Raw genomic sequence first — 23,812 nt, 5'->3', positions numbered from 1 at the left:
AAAATGTATAATAGTATATAAGAGGTGTGTATATGGGTGTATACACATCTCTTATACACTATTATGCGGTTGCAGGTGGAGGAAATATTTCGACGGAAGAAACCAACCACAGATCTGAATAGTCCTTTGCCCTTTTTCCATTTCAACAACAACACTCTTGTTCTGCTATCGTCGTTCCGAATTTTCAATGGATGAAGAGATTTTGATGGTTAAACACAGTAGCACTTTCATTCGCACTTTCATTGATGTTTCGATTCCAAAAGTTTCGCTGATGCGTCGACAGCGGCTGAGAGAGGAGGCCGAGGCCCCAGAGAGAGGAGGTAGCAACTAGCAAGAGAGTGATAGAAAGAAAAGTTTGGCTCATTTTTGTATGATTTAAAAAAGTGAGTCAATTTTAGTAGCATTGTTATCCTAATTATCATACAGCGTAATTAACTCTAATTTATTTTAGTAATAATTAAATTCAAATAAGTATAATTTCAATATCTAAAAGCAAAACTTTCATTTCATTCGTTTAATATTTTAATTTTTGTTTTGAAGAACTAATTTACTTTAATCAGATGCGGAGCCAAATTTGAAAAATTAGAGTTTTGAATCCTAATTTTTGAAGTTTTTAGTTTTAAATTAATAATCTATATCATATTTAATGAACTTTTAAGACAAATACAAAATTTGAACCAAAGCGCTACTGAATCCGACTAAACCCGTAGCTGACACTCTAACTCCGCCCTGCTTCAGACTTATTTTGTGTTTAAAAGATTTTTCATAGTTAATCAAACAAGAGATTTCAAAGATAACCCTATTTTAACTAATAACACTGTCTTCATTTTCAACACTATATGACATCATTTAATAATTTTTAAAACTATCTAAAAATAATTTTAGTAAAATCTTTAAACACATATGAGCTCATTAAAGTATAAATATAAATTAAAAGAAATGCCTACATGTAAGTAAAAGAAATGACTATTTTTAGGTTAATAGATAGGATCAACAGAAGAAAGTTACAGGAAAAATAAAGTGCAGCGGATGGGGTTGTTCCTCCCTTAACCAGGGGTCTCGGGTTTGAGCCTGGGTATGAAAAAACCTTAGTAGGGAGCGCTTCCCTGAATAGGTCCTACGCGACGCGAATCCAGATTAATTGGGCTCCAATACGGATACTAGATAAAAAATAAAAATAAAAATAAAATAAAAGCAAAATACGGTAGTAAGTTTGACGACTTTTGAAAAGTTGACCATAAGTACAAAAAATAAATTGAATTTAAAAAATATGATCACGACCTAGAAGTAATTAATTAAAAAGTTTGACATTTTATGAAAAACTTTTGTATCGACTGCAAAAGCCCCATAGTTGTCTCTTATACTTTTTTTTCGCGCGGATTGTCCTTCATTTAGGGTGGTCTTTAATTTTTGTCCTTCAAATTGGTGGTATATAAGTTTTACCCTTCGCCTAACACCCCGAGGTTGTGGGTTCGAACCCCAACTCAGTAGAAAAAATAAAAAAAAATCTCAAGACAGAATTTTGTAAATTCTAAGGACAAAATTTAAAGACCACCATTTTGAGGGATAAAAATTAAAAACCACCCCCAGCGAAGGACAATCCTGCAAATTTTTCTATTATATATAAACGGCTAAGGAGGACTAACACAGCATCACCAACTTGTATCAAAAGTTTTACAAATTGTACACGTAATGAATGCTTGTATCATAAGCTATATAATTTGTACACTTTACCCAACTATTTTTTTATCACACGTGGACATATGTCATAATACTTAATATTTATTCTCTTCTCATGTCTAGACGTATGCACTTCAATTTTAATTCTCCGACACATTTATCTCCTCCGTGCACTTTTACTCGTTCACTTTTGACTTTTCACATTCTTGCTGAATATTTATTCTCTTCTCATGAATATATGTATGCACTTTAATTTTAATTCTCCAACACATATTTATTTCCTCCATGCACTTTTACTTGTTCACTTTTGACTTTTCACGTTCTTTAAGAATTAATAAATCACACGTGGATATATGTCATAGTACTGAATATTTATTCTTTTCTCATGTATACACGTATGCACTTCAATTTTAATTCTCCGACACATTTATTTCCTCCGTGCACTTTTACTTGTTCACTTTTGACTTTTCACATTCTTGCTGAATATTTATTCTCTTCTCATGAATATATATATGCACTTTAATTTTAATTCTCCGACACATATTTATTTCCTCCGTGCACTTTTACTTCTTCACTTTTGACTTTTCACGTTATTTAAGAATTAATAAATAAAGTACTCCCTCCGTCCTATATTACTTGGTCACATTACTTGACTTTTTACGTTCTTTAAGAATTAATAAATGAAGTACTCCCTTCGTCCCATATTACTTCGCCACATTACTATACTTGACTTTTTATGTTCTTTAAGAATTAATAAAATGAAATACTCCCTTCGTCCCATATTACTTGGCCACATTACTAAAATATATGTTTATTTTTCTATTCTATATTTTTCTTCTTCTTATATATAAACGCCAAAGGTGGACAAACACAACAACAGTAAGTTGTGCAAAAAGCAACTGAAATTGTGCTCTAAGCAGGGACTAACATGTCTACATTTCAGAAGTTGAACATTACTTGACTTTTCACGTTCTTTAAGAATTAATAAAAATGAAGTACTCCCTTCATCCCATATTACTTGGCCACATTACTAAAAATATATGTCTATTTTTCTATTCTATATTTTTCTTCTTCTTTTATATAAACTCCCAAGGTGGACAAACACAACAACAATAAGTTGTACAAAAAGCAATTGAAATTATGCTCTAAGCAGGGACTAACATGCGTACATTTCAAAAGTTGAACATTAATGTCACCTCTTGTGTGTTTACTTTTTAAATCCCCACAGGTCCGCAGTGTCTTAATTGTCCTTTCATTTCCTTCATTTGGCATATACTCCCTCTGTCCCAATTTGTGTCTACGTTTGAGTAGACATGAAGTTTAAAAAATAAAGATAGACTTTCAAATCTTGTGATTCTAAATTAAAAATGTGTATAATATAATAAAATCCTTTGAATCTTGTGATTATAAACGTGACATGTAGGATATTTGAATTGTCAACTTATTAAATATAAAAAGAGACGGACATAACCAAAATAAGACAAATTTTAACAACAAATGAGTAATTAAGGGGAAAAATAAGACGAAAAGAAAAAAATCTAGAGACTCACTAAGGAGAATCGCGGTATTCTTTGCAAAATATACAAACCATAAAGACTAACTGAATTGAGTAACAAAATTAATCATGTTGGGCCCGTGCATCGCACGGGCATAGTTTGCTAAGTATATATAGTAGTAAAATGGCATTTATATCACCGTTCTGAAGCTCAGTTGGGCCCAATCCAAGCATCTCAAGTAAGTATTGCCAGAATTTACGACTACATGCACACTTTGGATCACAATTAATTAATATGTATTTCGTAAATGTCAAATAATATTCTAAAGTGAATTCCCAATATATATATTACTAGTAAACAACACCTAAAATTGATAGTAAAGATTTATAAAGAAAAATTAATAAATAGGTGTTTAACAATACCATTTAGAAATGCTGTTATTTTTAAATTGTTGAATATGAACTCCTATATTTAAATTGACCCCTAAAATAAAACTTTTTAATGCATAATATTAGCTCCTAAAGGCATTAAACGTAGAAAGTTTAACATATGCACGTCTTTCTCGTCTCCTCTTGCACAGACCACAGATTAAAGGAGAGAATGAAATGCATGTGCCTCGCTCTTGAAACATCCCTATGTGAATTGTGAAATATTGTAACTGAAAAGTCGCAAATAAAGACGAAGACAATATTTATTTTAATTGACGATATATAAGAAATTGAGCTGGAAAAGGGAAAAGAAGAGCCAGCCCAGCATCAGTGCGAATTGCCCTTCTTTTGGGGTGGTCTTTAAATTTTATCCCTCATATTTGAAATCTTTAAATTTTGCCCTTCGGCTAAAACCCATGAGTTCCAGGTTCGAACCCCCACTCAGTCAAAATTTTTTAAAAAAATCGCAAGGCAGAGTTTAAATTTCGCTATGCTCCCACCGGCATACACTTCTGAAGGAATTACCAAAGTTATGCCAGACCCGGCATACTTATGCCTTATGGGCAGACATGGCATAAGTATGCCGGATCCGACATAACTGTTGTAATTCCTTTACAAGTTTATGCCGGGCCCGACATACTTATGGACAAACTTTTAGTTAAACCTTAACTAAAAGTTTTTTCCTAATTATGTCTTATGAGGCAGACTTTTAGTTAAGGCAATAACTAAAAGTATGTCCCATAAGACAGAACTTTTCCTTAAAGCATTACTAAAAATTTACCTTATAAGACAAAGTCTATGTCTTAAGGAAAAGTTAAGCCTTATGGGGCATACTTTTAGTTGTGTCTTAACTAAAAGTCTGTCCCATAAGGCATAACTAGGAAAAAACTTTTAGTTAAAGCTTAACTAAAAGTTTGCCCATAAGTATGCCCCCACGGGCATAAATTTGTTAAAGAATTACCAAAATTATGTCGGATCCAACATACTTATGCCAAGTCATGAGTATGCCGGGTCTGACATAACTTTGGTAATTCCTTAACAAGTGTATGCCGAATCTAGCATACACGCGACCCAAATCTTGCCTTGCAAACTTTTTTTTTTTTAATTTATGCTTGAGCGAGGGTTCGAACTAGAAGCTCATGATTTCTGCGTGACGCTCAAGGTTGCAATGCGAAGGGCAAAAATTAAAGACCAGCAATATGCGGGGCATAATTTAAAGACCACAAATATAAGGGGCAAATTTAAAGACCACCCCAAAAGAAGGGCAATCCGTGCAAAAAAATGATGAAGTTCCTTGAAAAGCAGCCCAAACTATTTTAGAGAATACATTACAAGGAAATGATACATCTTCAAACAAAGGAAAAGAAAGGAGAGGAGCCTTCAATGAACATCTGCAAGAAAATTCCCTAACAATGGCCAAACCGAACCTACAACAACATCGGCCTTGAGATTACTGTATACAGAGAGATATCTTGGTAAACTCTCTGGTTAATTCTTCCATAGAGAAAGCTATAATCTACTGCCTTCTATCATGAAGGCACGGAGGAAATACCCAATAAGACTATTAAGGTAAAAGAAAAAGAAAAGAGAAGCGTTATGTCTGCACAAACGTTTGGGACTGAGTCGTAGTTATTGTTGTATGCCTGGACCCCTAGCTTTTTACCATATCTCCAAACAAATCTATACTATATAAATAAAAATATCTGCAAAAAGATGGTCACACATCCTGCGTATGTTTCTCGTACCAACCCAAATACAGCTTTGGATGCTGCAAGGAACAAATTATTTGAGCATCCAGCTTGAAATTTGTTGCAAGCTCCAAGATTGAGCTCCCATGCTACACTAGTTAAAGAATACTTGAATTAGAGATTAGGCACGGGGACAAAAATACATGTCTTCACAGTGATTACAAGTGAAGAGTGGTGCTAACGCACACCATGGCATGGGTCATGAAGAATGCAATTTACTAAGATGTTCTTGCCTTTGTAACTCATGGTTTCATACCAGTCCACATCCATGTATAACAAATTAATCTTTACAACCAAGAAAGTTCCTTTAATCCGGGGCAAGGGAAGAAAAAAAAGAAAACCTAGTGTCACCTGAATTCCTAGCAAGACAGTACATCATTAAAAAAATTGGTTGTGTTTTTTTTTTGTGTGTGTGTGTTGGGGGGAGGGGGGGGTAATCATAAAAATATCACTTCTAAAGCACACGCATTTCATTGTTTAGACAGAGACATTATATCGCATCCGGAAGCAAGGACTACAAATCCAGTTACTCCCTCCAGATCAAAAACAGTGTCCACTTACCTCTTTTTTTTTTTTTTTTTTTTTTTTTGGAGTGTCCACTTACCAAATCAAGAAACAATTAACCTTATTCTTCAAAAATAGCCCTTACTAAGTGATCAAATTCCAATACCTATTTAATTAGGGTAGTTTAGTCATTACCTATTGCCTAGGAGTTAGTATTTTCTTAAGGGGGTGTAAAAATGACTAAGTGGACAATCTTTTTGATCTGGAGGGAGTAGTTTGCAACGCTTTAACTAAAGACCACTGGATCTATGCATCCCAAAAAGAAAGGAGCAAAATTACAATGCATGTTGTTTCATGGAAAGTGTTTCAGAGACCGGAACAAAGTTCAAAATAAGCAACATCAGCGACTAAACCAAACAAAATATACAAGAGCTAAATTATTCAAAGGATATAAGGTCAGACCATGGATGTTCTTATATCATATCAGCACGTATGATTCCCAGACTAGTAGGGTGGGCTACATGGATCTCCAATATACGTTCCATCCCATTTGAATTCATTTTTTTTCCTTTTTTTCTTGTTATTTTGGGATGGTGGCCAGGCAAGCTACAAGGATCTTCATTATTTCACCAGGTACCAAGTACCTCCCACCAGCACAGGTATGGGGTGACTATGCCCACCAAGGCTTACAGAGATTGGGCGAAATCACGTGGCTTTTTATCTCTCCTGGGATTTGAACCCTCCAAAGTTTTCACTGAACTCGTTTCGTACCAATCTCAAGAAATATCTTCTAAGACAAAATTAGGGGCTCTCCAACGTTAGAGTATGCATATTCTACTTACCAACAAATCATTTAAGCAAAACTACTCCTAATCTTAGACCTAAAAAGTGTAGCAACACGACTAAGTCTTAGTCCCAATTAATTAATATTACTTAAATGTATCTTTTACTTCTAGTTGTGTCACGTTCTTCATTATAGATTCCATGAGATTGTAGGTTTTTTTAGACAATTTTTATATTTACGTCGTCCGCTTTTATCACTTACAATCATTATAGTGTCACAAATACAAATGGAAAGCACTTGGAGGTCTACGTGTATATGACCACCCCATCCTCATGCGACTTCTTTTATTTCATCCTCTTTGCGCAGCTACTAATAGAGGTCTATGTACTACATGATCGAACCATCCTCATGCAGCCTTCTTTATTTTCATCCTCTTTGTGCTACTAGTAACACGATCAGATGTAATCATCTCCATTTAGTCTAGTCTAATACCAAACCAAAAGGCAAAAAGCTCCAACTCAACCAAAAAGGAATAAATATAACTTACCATCTCCAGCCGGTTAAATTGGTAAGACTTGTTTTTTATCTGCAGAAGAATTAGAACCAAATGACTTAGCATATAACTCTCAATACTTTCTTGGGAAAGAACTCTGGAGCCAATCAATGGCATTGAGATTCACAATAAACAAAAGGTTAGAGAAGAAAAAAGCACTGTTACCAGTTACTATTGTCACAATAGTTTTCCAGATAGAATCCCCCCAAAGATAAACGCACCAAACCATTTGTTGGAAACAAATCTACATACAAAGCATAATAGATTCAAATAGTGAGAGTTTAGAAGACTAAACATTATCAGTCACATGAAACAGTTCATAGGTGCATTTGGACTGCTTTGGGTGCTATAATATTGGCAAAGGTTGAGGGACTGGTGTCTTAGGTTATAGGTTCGAGCCCCGCGGCAAGCGAATCAACTCTGGTATTTAAGTGGAGAAGGGTAGAGGGGCGGGCCCATCATCCCCGAGTTTCAAAGGTTGTGGTTGGCCCAAAGGGTCGGCTCCAGACGAATTTCTCAGTCATCAAAAAAAAAAAAAGAGATATTGTCATGCTTAGTGTGAATTGCTTGTGATACTTGCTACAAAATAACTCAGCCACTGATGACTAATTGTCAGTATGTCAGGTGTTTCATGCTCAAGGTAGCAGTAAACCAGTTAGACAAATAAGATGTCTCTAATTACTACGTGATACATACTTTCTATTGCAATCAGCACGAGATGATAGGTCAACAGTCAAAATTTGCCAAGCCAATTGGCCAGAAGCAGCTGTCAAAAAGGCATAGTATGGCCATCCTGTTCCAAACAGAAAAGAGACAAATAAAAAATTAAATTAAACCAAATTATGGTAAATAAGTAACAAGAAAATGATGTCCACAAGACCATCATAGCCAAATAAATTAGAGAAGGAAAATAGATACCAATATTGGCATTAACTCCAGAAAGAGCAAGACTGCTGATGCATGCTAATCCAAACCCACTGATCCATTCTTTTGTGGAATCTCCAAATCTCAAGGCTGTAGATTTGACACCCACTTTGAGATCATCTTCTTTATCCTGGATGAACAGTTACTAACATATTGACAAGAGCTGCTTTCACATAAATTACGAACTTTTTAAGTATCTCATACTAGTTTAATAGGGAACACAAATCCAGACTGGTGCATATGCTATATAAGTAAACATTCAGACACATGTGCAACATGCTATGAGGGCTGCAATCAATTGTGGCACAAGGCAATTATGATACTGAGAACCTGAGAGTCTAAAGGGCCTAATCAACATGGGTCTTTTCTTCATTTAAACAATTTTGTGATGTTTATTTTTTATGGCAAAGGCAGGTCTTCATTATTATTACCTAATAATGCATGCAAATGAGCAAGTACAGGCTTTTCCAAAATGTAGTCTGATACCGCTAGGATTTTTCCTAAATAACAACCACTCCCTCAATTCGAATTTATCATACATTTTTTTCCATTTGGAATGTCAGAAAATCCAAAAAAGTAAACAACCACGCCATTAGTTTGTTCTTTTGAAAACGTAATAATTATATTGATTTGGAACAGGATCACATATATAAGAAATCTATACCAAAAGTAGAGAACTTTCGCAAGAATATGATTCTCTGCAAGACACCCAATCTCTAATGGCAACATTATTCTATACCATTTTGCAATTTTTAAGAATTCAAATTCATTTAACTATTCATAATTCAAACTTTGCGGAGATATTTGTCCGAAAAAAATATCTTTTGAACCATTGCTTTAAACTTCCTCGCACAATTACTACTATAATATACAAGTCAAGTAGTATCTCTTTTGATGATTGGTGGCATCCGGGCCGTACGTATCTTGATTATTCCACCAAGTATTTATTACCTCCCATCAGCATAGGTACTAGGTAACTCTGCCCACTACAAAGACATAGGCAGATGGGAAGATCACCTAGTTTTCTTTTTTTGCCTCCGCATGGTTCACCTTCCCCTCAGACGAACCAACACAAATCCTCAAAAGATGAAAACACTGAAAGAGATGCACATGGGAGTTATGGGAAGTACATCTCTCTCATATGTATTTATACACATATATATACACAGACACAGACACACGTCATCAATGTATATATAATGTATGTATATTATACATATAAGTGCATTTCTGGTTCTCTCTACGTTGACCAGAATTACATGATTGAAACTGCACTCTAATCACACAGATGTCTATTAATAACTTCCAAAAAAATTCAGAATTTGACTGTTATATTTATCAAGGGGATTAGCAATCCAAAAAAAATAAAAAATGTGAGGCATCGAGAGTAAAGTTGCAAACTTGTACTCCCTCTGTTTCAATTTATGTGAACCTATTACTATTTGGGGTGTCTACGAGGTGGTTCTTTGACCACGTCTTCCTTACATCTTTTCTAAATTATTTGAATAATAAACTATCATGACTTATAGTACTTTTTATTTAATTTCTAAACGTATAATATTTTTACAAACTTGAAAAATCTATGTCAAAATTTAGGGTCAAAATTATAAAGTTTGACCCTCGTACTCCGAAAAAGTTCACATAAATTGAAACAGAGGGAGTAAATAGGAGGCTCCATCTTTCTGGATAGGGTTACAGGAAGTTAATAAGCAGGCGAAATGGTGTGCATGATTATTATCCCAATATGTTATATTCATGTTAGTATTTATTCTGCTAGAAGTCTCAAACTCAATATAGTATAAATAATGGCAGCTAATTTCAAATGATTAATATGTACCTGATGTGCATATATTGTGTCATATACAAGCGTCCAAAACACACCCGAGGCATATAGTGGAAGCACAACTGAAGGATCAATACTTCCTCTAATAGCAGCCCAACCTAACAAAGCTCCCCAGTTGAAAGTTAGACCAAGATAGGCTTGAGGCTGCACCAACAGATATAGATATCACCCATCCTAAACCAAACAGTTGGCAAAAGATCCACAGAAGCTGAGAAGGGTTGTATCCTTTGGAGTTTGAGGGCAGGGAGAGCGAGAGATAGTACATATATACTGATTTTGGGAGATGTAGCATGAAGAATCGAATACATTACCCAAAATGTAAACCTCTTCATGAGGGGGTATGAGAAGACCATCAACAGGGAAGAAGCTCCCAAAATGCGGCTGCAGAAATATGAGATGAATCATTAAGAATGTTACCAAAAAAAAAAAAAAAAAACTCTTTTTTCATTGAAATGCAAGAAAGAATCAAAGACACTAGCGAATATCTAGTTCTCCAAAATATTCGTAAATTAAAAATAAACCGTCCGTGAAAATTTTAAGCATAGTAACAAAAAGTGACAAACCATATGTAATCCAAATGGGGATTCCAACAAATGCGCTGTCTTTGGTCCCATATGTCTATAACTCGTGAAAATTACTACACTTTCCATAACTATCTTGCCAAGAACAAAACTGTGATGTCGCTCCCATTAATGGATTGACGTAAAAATCAAAGTTCAAAGTAAGAATTCAACAAAGAACTGAGTTTTTCAGGCTGGGAGGGGGCAGGTGTTGAGAATGATGCCGGAAATGATAAAATGGAAAAAGATGAGAAATGTCAACAATCTATGTGTTCATTATATTTGGTCATAATAGTTGGAGTCTTTACAATAGACACACTGATCCTTCTTCTGGAGAAGGGAATGGGTTGCCACATTATCAGACACAACAAATTTATATGACTAATACTCTTAAAGTTTTTTTGTTTTTTTTTTAATACTTGCTCAGCGAAATGAATAGCGTGATTAGAGAAACAGCTGTCCAGCGAGATAACATTCGTCAGATCCACAAAGTATCATACAACATATACATTTTTCTGATTTCATACTTACGAAGGGAACTATGCTAATCTCTCTATAAACCAGGAGATGAACAGATAGCCATTCCCTAGATCAGCTAATCAACTAGAATGAACCAATCAATCAAAACACTCTGAAATAGATTAAGCAAACTGCTTTCTCTGCAAGGGGAAAGTCTGAGAAAGAACAAAATTATGTCAAGAAGAAAATAAGACAAACCTATAATTGTTTAATTGCAAAAGAATCCCAAGACCTAATAGCAATTGGAACCCAAGAAAAGTGAGCCCCTGAAAGGGTGTCAAGACACCACTAGCGACTGGCCTCGACCTTGTTCTTTCCACCTGCACTGCATTAAAGCTCTCAAATGCACTACAAAGCAGAATAAAAGACCAACGTGTGATGCAAAAGCTCAAAGGTAAACCAGCTTTCAGAAGATTGGAAAGAAAGGCTTATATTAGGAGTCGGGAATTAAACCAATATAAGATGTCAACTTCAACAGTCAAGGACTTTTTAAAAAAATTGGAAAAGATTACGGATGATAACAAGAGTGAGAAAACAAAACAGACATAAGGTAACAACTTTAAGTTTCAATGGCACTAAAGAGTATCACATTGCTACCCAATTGAGCAGTAAAGATCCCAGAAGAACCAAGTGAAACTAAATGAAACGTCATAATATGAGGGGAAAGACTAGCATTTTGTCCTCCCATAAATCCCGTCTTTCTCTCTCTCCCGTAAGCAAGACAGTGCAGAAGGAAGTAGCTTGAAGAATCACCTTCATTCAGTAACCAAAATCCTCATTCTGAGATCCAGCTTTTATCTACTTAGGCAATATCTATGGAAAACCACTCGCCTGCTCGAAGCATTCTAGATATCCATAGAGAATAATGAGTCTCTATTTTTTTTCTTATTATTATCCAAGAGGGTTGAGAGAAAAGTCATAATGAGTTGGTGATTGTCCTTTTTTATAGAACTAACAAATACTTAAAGCAGTCACTTGGGTTTACCACATCAATTAACCAACAAGAAAATAGAAGAGCAATAAAATTTCATCTTTGGGGATATAGAAGTATGTAACTCAACTTAAAAAAACTATACAAAATCCTACTAGAATTGAAAGGGAAAGCCGAATAACCTTAGTATCGATATCTCGATCAAGAAGATCATTAACTGTACATCCAGCACCTCTCAAAAGCAAAGCCCCACAACCAAATAATGTCATCATCTTCACATCAGGAATGCTCCCTGGTGGAGCAGCCAAAGCAATCGACCTACATATAAATCCTTAAAAGTAAAAACAACAACAAAAACAACACCCCGCTATAGCCCCACAAGTGGGATCTGGAGAGGGTACGTAGACCTTACCCCTAACTTTGAGGGGGTAGAGAGGTTGTTTCTGATAGAAACTAGGCCCGAACGAAAAGAAAAGGATTTGAAGCATTGTATCAAAAAAATATGACAACAAAATAGCAAGCTAAAAGCAAATGAAGCAACATATAGTAATACACCTTGATAGAAAGAATCTATACAATTACTAACTAATACTACTAATAAGGAGACTACTCGGCTATTATTAAATCTTTAAACGTATAACAATGAAAACAAACAAAACACAAAAAGGAGTTACCACATGCAAGGCCAGGCAAGTAACCAAGTGCCAATAGGTTTATCAAGTCGGGCAAGATGGGCATAGGGTCTAATTCTTTGAGGCAAATAAGCATCAATCCAAGAAGGCTTTGCCTTTTGTTGCTCATTCTTCTTCTTTTCTTCTGAATTAGCTAAGGTTGAAAAGTGAAGCCCTGAAAGTTCAATTCTTGAAGAATGTGGGGAGTAAAATGTCAATGATACTTTAGAATTGGGGGTGTGAGTGTAATTATGATCACCATCAGAAGAAGAAAATTGAAAGGGGTTGATTAGTCTAGGGTTTGTTAGGTGGGGGGAGGGGTAAAGAGCAGCGATAGAGTGATGATGGAAGGCATGACGACTACGAGAAAGGCGGCGATACAGTGCCATTTTGACGAAGGGAGGGAATTTTGAAGGAGTGACACAACAATCGGTCTGCTAATTATTTGCAAGGAGTAAAAGGGCATCTATGAATTGGACGTTATGAAATTACATCATTATTTGGCTCCTTTAGACATTGATTTGAAATAGATTCATTTGAAGTTGGTGAAGTTTTGATGGACATGTAGTTTGGATTTTATAAATTATATAAAGGTTAATGATAAGGACAAGTTTATCCCTTATACTAGTATAAGATTATTATTTTACATGAAAAACTATATAACTCTTATTTAATTGGATTATGAATCTAATCTTATTCTACATCATTCACAATTTTTATATACTTTCTATAACTAGATTTTAAAAGCACATAAAATTTATTGAAGAAAAATCGAGGGGTTTAAAAGAAAATACACTAATGAGGTCTAGATGGGTAGATGTACATGAGTGTGACTTATTTGAGCCTTCTCCCGACCACTATTAAAACTCCAAATTTCACCCATATGTAACTGCTCGTAACAATGTACACCTCATTAGTGTACTCTCTTTTAAATCTGTATTTTTTTTTCCTTAAATAAATTTTATGTGTTTTTCAAATTTTTCTGAAGAGCCGTAAAGTACGTGAAAATTGCGAATGATGTAAAATAAAATTAGATTCATAATCCAATAAAAAAAAATATAGTTTTTCCATGTAAAATAATAATGTTATTAGTATGAGGGACAAACTTGTCCGTATAAACTTGTTACATAAATTAGAAAATATGGAGATTTATATAAGAATTGAGAAAATGCTCAAATATGCTACTAAACCTAACGATCTGGCCCATATTTGCCACTCGTAAAATGAAAGGTTTAGAAATGTTATGTGGCAAAATCTGATAGTAATAGAGTTTTGTTAGTTAGTAATGGCATATATGACTCAAAATGATAACAATGGTGACATTTTTTAGCCCAACTATTAACGAGTGACATGAATGATTCTAGTCTAATAGTTCGATGATATATTTGAGCTTTTTCCCTGTTGTAAACCCCATAAATTGTGAAAACTATCAAAACTTCCCTAATTCTATACAATCTCACCAAATGCGCATACCATAGTTAAGAACATGCATTTCCAAAAAATTCAACATCTATTGATCGAACTTTGATTCAGTAAAAAGAAAAATTGAACATGAGTTGTAGTGTAACTACTCTTTAATATAATTCTACTGCACGATACAAATAAACTTTTCACGTAGAGCATGCATTTCGGATCAGATAGCCGGAAGACGAACCAACATTGTTACTTTGAGTCATTTTTACATTTAAAAAATATATTAGCCAAGTTATGGAAAATATAAACTTATGGATTAAGTTTTATATTTTAAAAAATTGAAATCGTGATTTAAAATCTCAAATCCTACTTTTTAGAGAATTCGGGATTTGGGATAATGACATGAAGTTGAAATTTTGTGTAAACTCATAAACAAACATTTATTCAAAATAAAAATATGAAGTAATGATTCCAAATTGCATGACCAAACGCGTACCAATTATTTAAAGTTGTCATTACCACCGGTTAAACACCTTAATTACTCCATTACACTAGCGCTAAATATAATACTTGCAATACCCAATTAGTGGTTCTTCTATTTATGATTCCATAATTAAAATCAACTCCATATCGATCTTAGAGGAATGCTATGCCAAAGATTTGTTGTAAATTATGTGGTAGAAAGCAACGTGTGACTTGAAGAACACGACTCATTATAGTTTCATACATTCACTATTATATATATATATATATAGGAATAAAAATGCTCTTGACTTGCCATCATTTGTTCTGATTGATCAAGATCTTTTATTCTTTTTATACAAGATCACGATGAAATGGAAATGAAAATTGTACAAGGTATTTTTCACTCGTTACGGGACCAGTGTCAAAGGAGGCAAGAACTCTTTCCTGCTGAGTCGCATTAATTTATCATAACAACATCATGAAAATGTTGTGAGGACCATATTTTGGATTCGCATATGTTTCGTAAAAGCGAGCAACCTTGTTCTTTGAGAATACTAAAAAATAGAAAGTTTTCAATTGAATGGAAACATGCCCCCAACCAATTGATTCGTTCTAATTCATTGAACTAATCATAGCCCGGGGAAAAAGGTCAGTTAAATTTATACCTTCCGTTATTTCTAGAAAAAGTTATGTAGTTGAATCTATTTACTACTTCTGTACAGATTTTCAAGCTAGAAATAAGATCTTATGTGGCGATTCTCAAATATACTCATCGAATAAATGGATACAAACTCATTGCTGGGTCACAGAGGCATTTCGGTTACAGAGGTTGTAACCAGAAATGAGAGAGCTAAAGGCAAAGGCTATAAAAGCCAGGAAAGACACCCCTATAGATGCAGATGCCATCTCTGTAAACTCATCTTTTCCCCAATTTGATATCCAGTCATATGCCCTCGTTGCAGCTGAAGAAGATGCTGACATAATCAGATAAGCCAATATCTGCACAGGTACATGCAAAAGCAAAATTATTAAGAGCAAATCGTACATAAAAACAACAGGAACAGTGCGAAACAGAGTTATGAACATGGTTTAAAACAGTTTTCCAATTACCACCATGAACTGAGTAAGAATTTCTGAAGGCTAAGTGCGTATTCTACAATTCTAGGAGGGTCAGCATATGTATTCAATTCTCTTTCATACATGAAGTTATAGCTTGGACTCTGGTAGTTTTTCCATTAGTATTAAAATTGCTCAAGAACTACATTTCTGTCCCGAGAACCACAAATGCGTAAACATGCTACAACCCAACATCTCCAAATAAGGTTTCTCCCGGTGGAAATACGAAGATGAGTATAATCTTGTAAGCTGGCATGTATGCTAATTGCTAGGAAATACCTTTCACATGTGATACAGGGTTTACCAAACATATATGAAATTTTGAAACTCAACAAAGTAAACAAAGAAAGATTTGATACCATGTTTGATGTCTTTCAAATAACATGTTCAGGAACATTGTCAGACGTTTACAACTCCCATTGATAAACACGGTCTATGTTGTGTTGGATTTAAAACGAAGAACAGAAAAATGAAGCAGAATGGCATTAACAAATTAAGAGGGTCATCAAATTTAATAAAGCAAATTACGAAAACTATCACATCTGATGCTTCTAGGTATCACTCTATTAAGTAGTATAATTTGCTAAAAGGACAAAGCAAAGTTTAGATACTGAAACTTGTGCCTCTAAGCATGACGGGTTATTGAATTTTAAGTACTTCATAAAAAAATTCATTAATTTGAAAGTACTTATATAGTTTTTTGGTTAATACAAATTTGAGTAATAAGACATAATTGTCAAAAGTCCCCTGGAGACTGAAGGCAGACCTATCTTCATCTAAATCAGTGTGAAATCAAACTTCAAAATGAAAGCTTTAATCATTAAGACGTGAAAGGAATGATTTGTGCTGTAAAGCTTATTCATTGATAAATAATACTCAATTTCATACTTCAGTATACAGCAGACCTCTCATGATAACAATCAAATTGACCAGCAAAAATTAGTACAAGTGAAGCATAGGTCATCAGCCCCCCGACAAGTAAGGAAGTATAGTAGATGACTCTCAAAGTGAGAAAAAAAGAGTAGATGACTGTCGCCGTTTCTTTCAATTATCGCGTTCAGCCCACCAGCATCTCTTTTTAGCATGACCGGCAGGCATACTATGAATTTAAATTCATTGTAGCGCTTATCCCTGATAAAGGGTGGATTCCCCACTGCCATCCTATATCATACTAGTGCAACCACACATGGTCATGGTCTTTAAGTGTTGAATGAGGTAGTGTAAATTGTAAATGAGGCATTGAAAAGATTTTCTTCAGAAGAGCTGAATCTTATCTGTTAGCTCCTAAGATCAAAAGTTTTTCTTCAGCATAAACCACAGACAAGGACTTTGAAGGAATCTGACCTAATAAGATGCTCCTAAAGCTGGACTATTTGAAAAGGTCAATTATTACCATACTTCTCCAAACTAGCAGTTATTTGATCTTTAGTAAAGTGAAATTATCATGACTTACACCCTCCTATCCAGCAGCATTTTAACAGCCGCTATGAAAAAGTAACATCCAACACAAGTAACCAATAATAAACTAGAAATAGGTGTTGCGAAAGTAGACAAGTTCAAAAGTTATTACTTGCCTGATCCATTAAGAAATCAAAACGATATCGACTCTGGTGAGAGCGAAAGTGTTTCCGACTTGCTAGATTGTAAATTAGACCAAACGCTTGAAATCCAGAATACACAAATCCAATAATATTAACACCAACGCAATACCTGTGACATAATATAAAAGATCTAATATCACCAAAAGCCATGGGAAGTAGTTCTAGGAAATAATAAATGAGAAATAGGCAATGCCAACTGAAGAAAGAAAGAACAGCAAATCTCTTTGCATCAACCACAAATAACATTATTTTCTTCCGCTGAAAGAGAAATAAATAAATTCTGTCTACAGCTAAAATCCATCAGCGCCCCGGTACTTATGACAAGAAGAATCTGGTGTTACATGACAAGACACAACATTTCCAAATAACCAACTGCTACATGACATAATCTGACTTTTCATTATTGGATACTCATATCGAATGAAGCAAAATCCAAGTACAGGCCTTACTATAATAAATTAGGCATACAGAGTTTTAATTTGATGAAAGTAAGTCTGATCTGCCTCACTACATTGAAATATATATGCAAGGCCAGTAATGTAATTTTTGATGACATAAAGTAGTGGAATAGTTGTAGGGACATCACCCCCCCCCCCCCCCGTTTTTTTTTTTTTTTTTATGACAAGGGAACCCACAACCACTACCCTTCAGGCACAAGGTAAACCCTGCTACTGCGCAATAGCCCTTAAATCAGATAGGAGAGATAACCCGCACCAGGCAAGCCCCGTGTGATTAGCTCAACGCAGAAGGTAAATCCCCTACTGTCGTAGGCAAAGGATTTCGAACCTGAGACCTCCATCATGGAAGCCCCATTCTCAACCAATTGAGCCACTCTTGCTGGTAGGGACATCATCACTTTCTTCTGTTTAAGAACTAATGAAATGCATACTTATACTGTTATACAAACCGGTTGTCTATTAGCATGAAATTCTTGTTCACAATATTCACTGAGTGAATAGCACTAAAATCAGTAAATTAGTACTCCCTCCGTCCCAACTATGTGGCACCTTTCGGATTTCAAGATTCAAATAAGTCTTTCTTTGACCGTAATTTTTTATATATCTTTTGAATTATCAATTATTGCAACTTATAGTACATTTTGCGCAGTTTCTAAATATGTAAATTTTATTTAAAAAAACTTAAAAGACTCCATGCCCGAATTGTGGTCAATATTAAACCGAAAATTAGACTACCAAGCAGCTTCCAATTACAACTAATATGCAAATAAGGAAAAGAAAATCTCAACCTGTACTCGGTGTATCGATCAAAAGAGTCACCACTCCAACCTTGAGTCTTATCAGCCGCCATAACAGAGAACGAAATCAAGCACAAAGCAAACTCGCAAACCCTAAACCCTAGCCCCGCCTTAGTCAACATCAATTCCCTCTTCGTACGCCCAGTCCTCACAGGCGAGCTCTCCACACCACTTTCCACGTCAGCACCACCACGAACCGGTTGTCGCACCTTGGTAGTAGTTACTACATCCTCTCTAACAGCCGGCCTGTTAAAACACAGCTGATCTTTGTTTGTGTTTTCCGGTGTGGGAGGTAAGCTTATATTCTCCCAAGAAGGTTTATGTAGATCTCTACGTGGTGAGTAGAATTTGTCGACTGAAACAATGGAGCCCTTTGAAGAGAGAGACTTGGTTGTTGTTGTTGGGCGGTGATTATTGTCAGGGAAAGGTTCATCGGAAGGAAAAGGTGAGTCGAAACGGAGAGGGGAGTGGAATGAGTCCACTTGTGAGTCTGTGTCAGACATTGATCTGTGGCTGTTTTCTTTCTGGGAATTCCGGTAGTGACGATTGCTGTCATTGGAGTTGGAATTCGATTTCTCCATGTTTTTGAGTTTCCCCGGGAAGAGTTTGCGCTTTATTTAGAGAGTAAGAGGAAAAAAGTAGGAAAATAATGCAAGTGCTTTTGTTTGGTAGGAGTGGAACTGCTTTTAGTTGTTTACCTTTTTCTTAGAAAAAAAAAAGTTGTTATTTCTTGGCTTACCTCGAACAGTGAATTTCATTTACACACGCAAATTACGGCTTGTTTCAATTGAACACGTGATAAAGCATATTTTTAAGACACTTTCGTTTTAAATTTTGAAATTTTGTTATTCGTTTCTCAAGTATTCATTAGGTAGATACGTTAATCACGTACTTAAATTAAGTCACTTCCCTTTTATTATGGACATTCTCCTTAATAAGACATAAAATCTCAGGAGTTCTCTAATTGAGGCTCATGTGTATAATTAAAATAAATGACATATTTTATGTGTTTAACTTAACAACCTCATAGATGTTTGAGAACATACATGAATTTTTTTTCAAAATTTAAACAAAAAATATCTAATATAAATACTTTATCATGTGTTCAGATGATCAATTAAAACAGATCATAATTTGAGTGTCTAAATAAAAACGACGGCAAGTTTATGGGGTGGTAATGTATTAAGCTTTACTCCTTTCTATCTCTCTGTTTATTCATATTTCATTGTTACAGTGGGTGTGTCCCCGTGGAGGATACTTGCTGAGATGGCTAGCAACGGTTAGGGGATATATAAAGCTAACTATGGTCCGTCTTCGTAAGGATTTTCAGCTCCACGTTATGTCTGCACGAATCTTCCTGACAATTGATTCCTTACGCATAGTGCCATAAGTCGCATTTGCAGGTTAAATCACGATGACGTTTGTTTGCACCTCTTATTAACTTTTTATCACACGGTACAATTTTGGCTTAACACCCCTAAAACGATAACTGAACCTAACCCCCGATACTTGGCTTTTCTATAATTGGTTAGATTTACCGTCACTTATTGCACTTGTATATGTGAGATCATTAATATACACTTCAGCAAGAAAGGATTTTTTCGCTCCACATGAATTAAGAATCTAGACATTATAATTCTACGTTAGAAACATAATTAATAGGGCAACGGGTCAAATTTACCCTCCAAGTATGATTTTTAGTTTAAATGTGCCCTCCTTCAAATTTTGGGATCAAATTTGCCCTCCCCGTTAGGATACTTGATAAATTTGCTCTTATATGGATGGAAGTCTGATTTGGACTCCACAGAACAAAACGTTAGATCCACGCAAGCTCCACGTAAGCTCGCAACCCCAATTATTTTAACCAGTAACTGGTAACCTGTTTCCCCATCCCAATTCTCTTAATCCGTTTCTATGCCGCTGGTGCTATGCTACTGGTGTTATGGTGTTTCTGTATCATGCCATGTTTGCACTAAAAATTGGGTTAAGCTGCTCTTTTAGGTGTAGTCATAGTACCTCCGTATCATGCAATGCAATACTAACTCCATGCATTTGGCAGCAAACTTAAAAGGGTGGTTTCTATGCTCTGACTCATAAATCATGAGAAGTCACAAGTGGTGTTGTTCAATCAAAAAAACTTGCTTTATATTGCACTTTAATTTCAAATATTAAAGGGTTGCTTTTACCTTTGACTAACTACAAGAGATTCTGATTGTTACTGCCTTACTGGGCTTTCTTGCATTGAGCGACTGTAGAATTAGTGTAAATTACTCCTTAATAGTCCTTGTTTATTTTGTGCTAGGATAGTGTTTCCTTCAATTTACTTTTCACATTTACTTGGAGAATGATACCTTTCGTTATGTGCTGCAATGTTGATGAAAATCGATAGGAGATTAGGATATTAAAGTGGCTGATTTTGACTATCATTGATCATGGCATTGTCTAAGCAAGTTTTAATGCAAATATATTTATTTATTTAGTTATTTGGCATTGTCCTTTTCTGTACCATATCTTGTGAGAATCTAACCTCCAAGAAATTAGATTCTCTGGAGTTCCAAATCCATCTTAGTATGTTACTGTAAATGGGGGCGATTTCCTCTCTTTCTAAAATAAAATGAACCAGGCTTGTGTGATTTTATGGGATGGGGAAACGGGTTATGAGTTACGGGTTAAAATAATTGGGATTGAGAGCTTACGTGAAGCCTATGTGGATCTGACGTGGTTAATTTTTTTGTGTTGTGAAGTTCAAGTCAGACTTCCATCCATATAAGGGCAAATTTATCAACTATCCTAACGGGGAGGCAAATTTGATCCCAAACTTTGACGGAAGACAAATTTAAACTATAAACCATACTTGAAGTATAAATTTGACCCTTTGCTATTAGATACTTCTAATATGTATAGTATTAAAAATATAAGTCCAGTCGAAAGCTACGAGCTCACGAGCTTTGTCAAATCTGTAACTTCTATATTACAAGAACACAAGGTAGATGTTGTAGTATCTTGGATCAACAAAGTAAGCAGCTATTCATATATTTCAATGAACACGTCTGGTACGGAACTTTAAGAAGCCTCATTACACTAAGAAAACAACCTGGTTAAGAAACAAGGTGTCCACTTTTTGACTACAGCAAAAAGAGATGATAGTCGTGAGTAGGTATATTTGCCGCATTAAGCTAAAGGCTCCTAATAAAGTGAGAGGCTTTACTTTATATTTATCAACTACAAACCTCTAATCTTTTTTGAGGGCCATAAAAGAAAAAAGCAAAAGGTTGTGTTCATTATCCTCTACTTGCTTTAAGTCACTATCAAACACACTCAAACGTATATTTACGAGTCCCTTTCTTCAATTGGTTAAAAGAGCTTTTTAATATTATAAGGAACACATGTACTGTTTTAATTTCAATTAGTAAAGTGTCCAGGAACTTGTCTGTTAGCAGCGAAAGAGACACAAGACCGAGTGCTAGTCAATCTAAATACGCGCATAACAACAATTTACTATCGAAATCCAAAGGGTACACGGCTACAATTTAAGAAAATGAATCTTGAATTTAACTCAACTTTAAAAATTACTATTCCTTTCGTTTTAATTTATATGAACTCATTTGACTGGGCACAACATTTAAGAAAGAGAGAAGACTTTTAAAACTTATGGTTCAAAATAAGCCTTGAAAATTTGTGTGGCTGTAAATCATTCATAAAATGAATTTATTTTCAAATTAGGAAAGAGATTATTCATTTTGGCACGGACTAAAAAGGAAATAGGTTCAAACAAATTGAAACAGAAGAAGCATAAGTTTAAGAGGTGAGAATTATCCCATATTATAAGAAAACAAGTTATATACCACTGGCCAATGTGGGACTACTAACGATTTATCAATTTCGCTTGTGCCCTTTATGTTTTAAGTTGTAGCTTAGGTCACTCCATGAATACAAAATTCAACAAATTCTACTATATTTTATCATCGAAGATTAATTTCTCAAATGATCATTCAACTTACAGTTTGATGCAGTAAGGTTACTAGACTATTTTTGGTCACTTAATACCAACTTTGCCCGCGCCGCTCTGAAATCAAAATGGTTGAAAAGCCCGTCACAAGTCATGACAATGTTAATTGCAATGAGAGAAGTGTCACATTCTTTTCTAATGCACCTTCCTCTAGCTCGACAAGCAGCAGCGAGTTTCTTTCTAATTCAATAACAAAAGGGAACTCCAAAAGCTTGCCCTTTCTCAGTAGTGGATGTACAGAAAGAGAATGCACTTAAGCAAAAGTACTGCCTTTATTTAACTTTGAACACAGAAGCCAACCACCAAAGATGTGTCATACTGCCTTCAGAACGATTATTGCAGCATCATTTTCCACTTAAGCTATATACATGATTATTGCTCTAGAGAAACTCATTTATTAATCTTAATTTGAAGCTATTTCACTACTCAAATAAGTAGTAAATCATGTTTACTCTGCTTTTTCTGTTGTGTGGGTGGTAGTCTTTGATTTTTTTATGTTGAACCATGTATTAATACCAGAATATCCTAATGTTTCCTTGGAATGTTCAACTTTTATTTTCTGATAAATTAATGTGTCATTGGAATATCATTCATGCCCAGTGTTTTAAAAGGCGAAGACATTTTACCAAGTATAGGGCAAGGCGTAAACCCCATGAAGTTTTAATTTTTTAATTATTTTATAAATTTCTTAAAAAAAACAAAATATGAAATAGAGGGTTTGAGAAGAGCAACTTAAAGAAGAAGAAAAGAGGCAATGCCTAAATTGAGGAATATAGTTCCATTTGTGCACTCTGTGATAAAGTCTCTGGAGGCCTAATGCATGTACTACAACAAGCGGACTTCAACTCAAATCTCAAATAATTGCACTTGATATTTCTCGGTTTTGATACCAAGATAGAACAATAAATCTTAGTTTTTTCAAAATTTTGTGATACCCTTACTGCTTTTCCTCATTTATCTCCTCTCCAATTTCCATCTCCTCGAGACTAACATGCATACATCACGACATTAAATCCCACATTGGCTGTCCCCATGAAGACTCTTAAATCAGACTTCTACCAGGGAAATAAGTCAATTAAACTTTGAAGTATACTAAGGAATCTTACAAGCTGCTAGAAAGTTGATCAATCAATATGCATATTGACAATTTCCAGAATCACATAAGATAGTAATGTAAGAGGTATCAACCTACGTCACACAACAATCAGTTGAGGGAGTTGCTGGATCCTTAAAAGTCAATAATGCTACTTTTGACTGATTGGTACAACGCTTCGAGGTTGATCATTGCATTGCCCAGAAAAAGAAAATCATA

At 35.0% G+C, this 23,812-nt stretch overlaps 2 protein-coding genes across 4 annotated transcripts; both read right to left on the bottom strand.

Annotated features, from left to right (window-relative positions):
* Positions 1-4,889: 4,889 nt before the first annotated feature.
* On the bottom strand, positions 4,890-13,211 carry LOC132632784 (4-hydroxybenzoate polyprenyltransferase, mitochondrial). 3 transcript variants are annotated; one of them, XR_009579469.1, is made up of 10 exons: positions 12,645-13,211; positions 12,153-12,288; positions 11,238-11,359; positions 10,272-10,341; positions 9,955-10,104; positions 8,112-8,247; positions 7,890-7,986; positions 7,359-7,437; positions 7,188-7,226; positions 4,890-5,446 (listed from the first exon to the last, which is right to left on the bottom strand). XR_009579469.1 is itself a non-coding variant. In XM_060348859.1 (8 exons), exons 1-8 carry the CDS (start codon positions 13,028-13,030, stop codon positions 7,371-7,373), a joined length of 1,164 nt encoding a protein of 387 aa, XP_060204842.1. In that variant the 5' UTR covers positions 13,031-13,211; the 3' UTR covers positions 7,355-7,370. The 3 variants fall into 3 exon arrangements, 1 of the variants encoding a protein (XP_060204842.1); XR_009579468.1 differs by having other exon boundaries at positions 4,890-5,441; positions 12,645-13,210; XM_060348859.1 differs by lacking the exons at positions 4,890-5,446; positions 7,188-7,226 and having other exon boundaries at positions 7,355-7,437.
* A 1,877-nt stretch (positions 13,212-15,088) lies between these two features.
* On the bottom strand, positions 15,089-19,154 carry LOC132632783 (CASP-like protein 4A3). Its single transcript, XM_060348858.1, has 3 exons — positions 18,483-19,154; positions 17,210-17,345; positions 15,089-15,518 (listed from the first exon to the last, which is right to left on the bottom strand). Exons 1-3 carry the CDS (start codon positions 19,070-19,072, stop codon positions 15,312-15,314), a joined length of 933 nt encoding a protein of 310 aa, XP_060204841.1. The 5' UTR covers positions 19,073-19,154; the 3' UTR covers positions 15,089-15,311.
* Between the last annotated feature and the right edge of the window lie 4,658 nt (positions 19,155-23,812).

The sequence above is a fragment of the Lycium barbarum genome, chromosome 3 (genome assembly GCF_019175385.1).
Source record: "Lycium barbarum isolate Lr01 chromosome 3, ASM1917538v2, whole genome shotgun sequence".
Taxonomy (NCBI): Eukaryota; Viridiplantae; Streptophyta; class Magnoliopsida; order Solanales; family Solanaceae; genus Lycium; species Lycium barbarum.
Note: the sequence above shows the minus strand (reverse complement) of the source record. Positions and strands in the feature narration are given on the sequence as shown.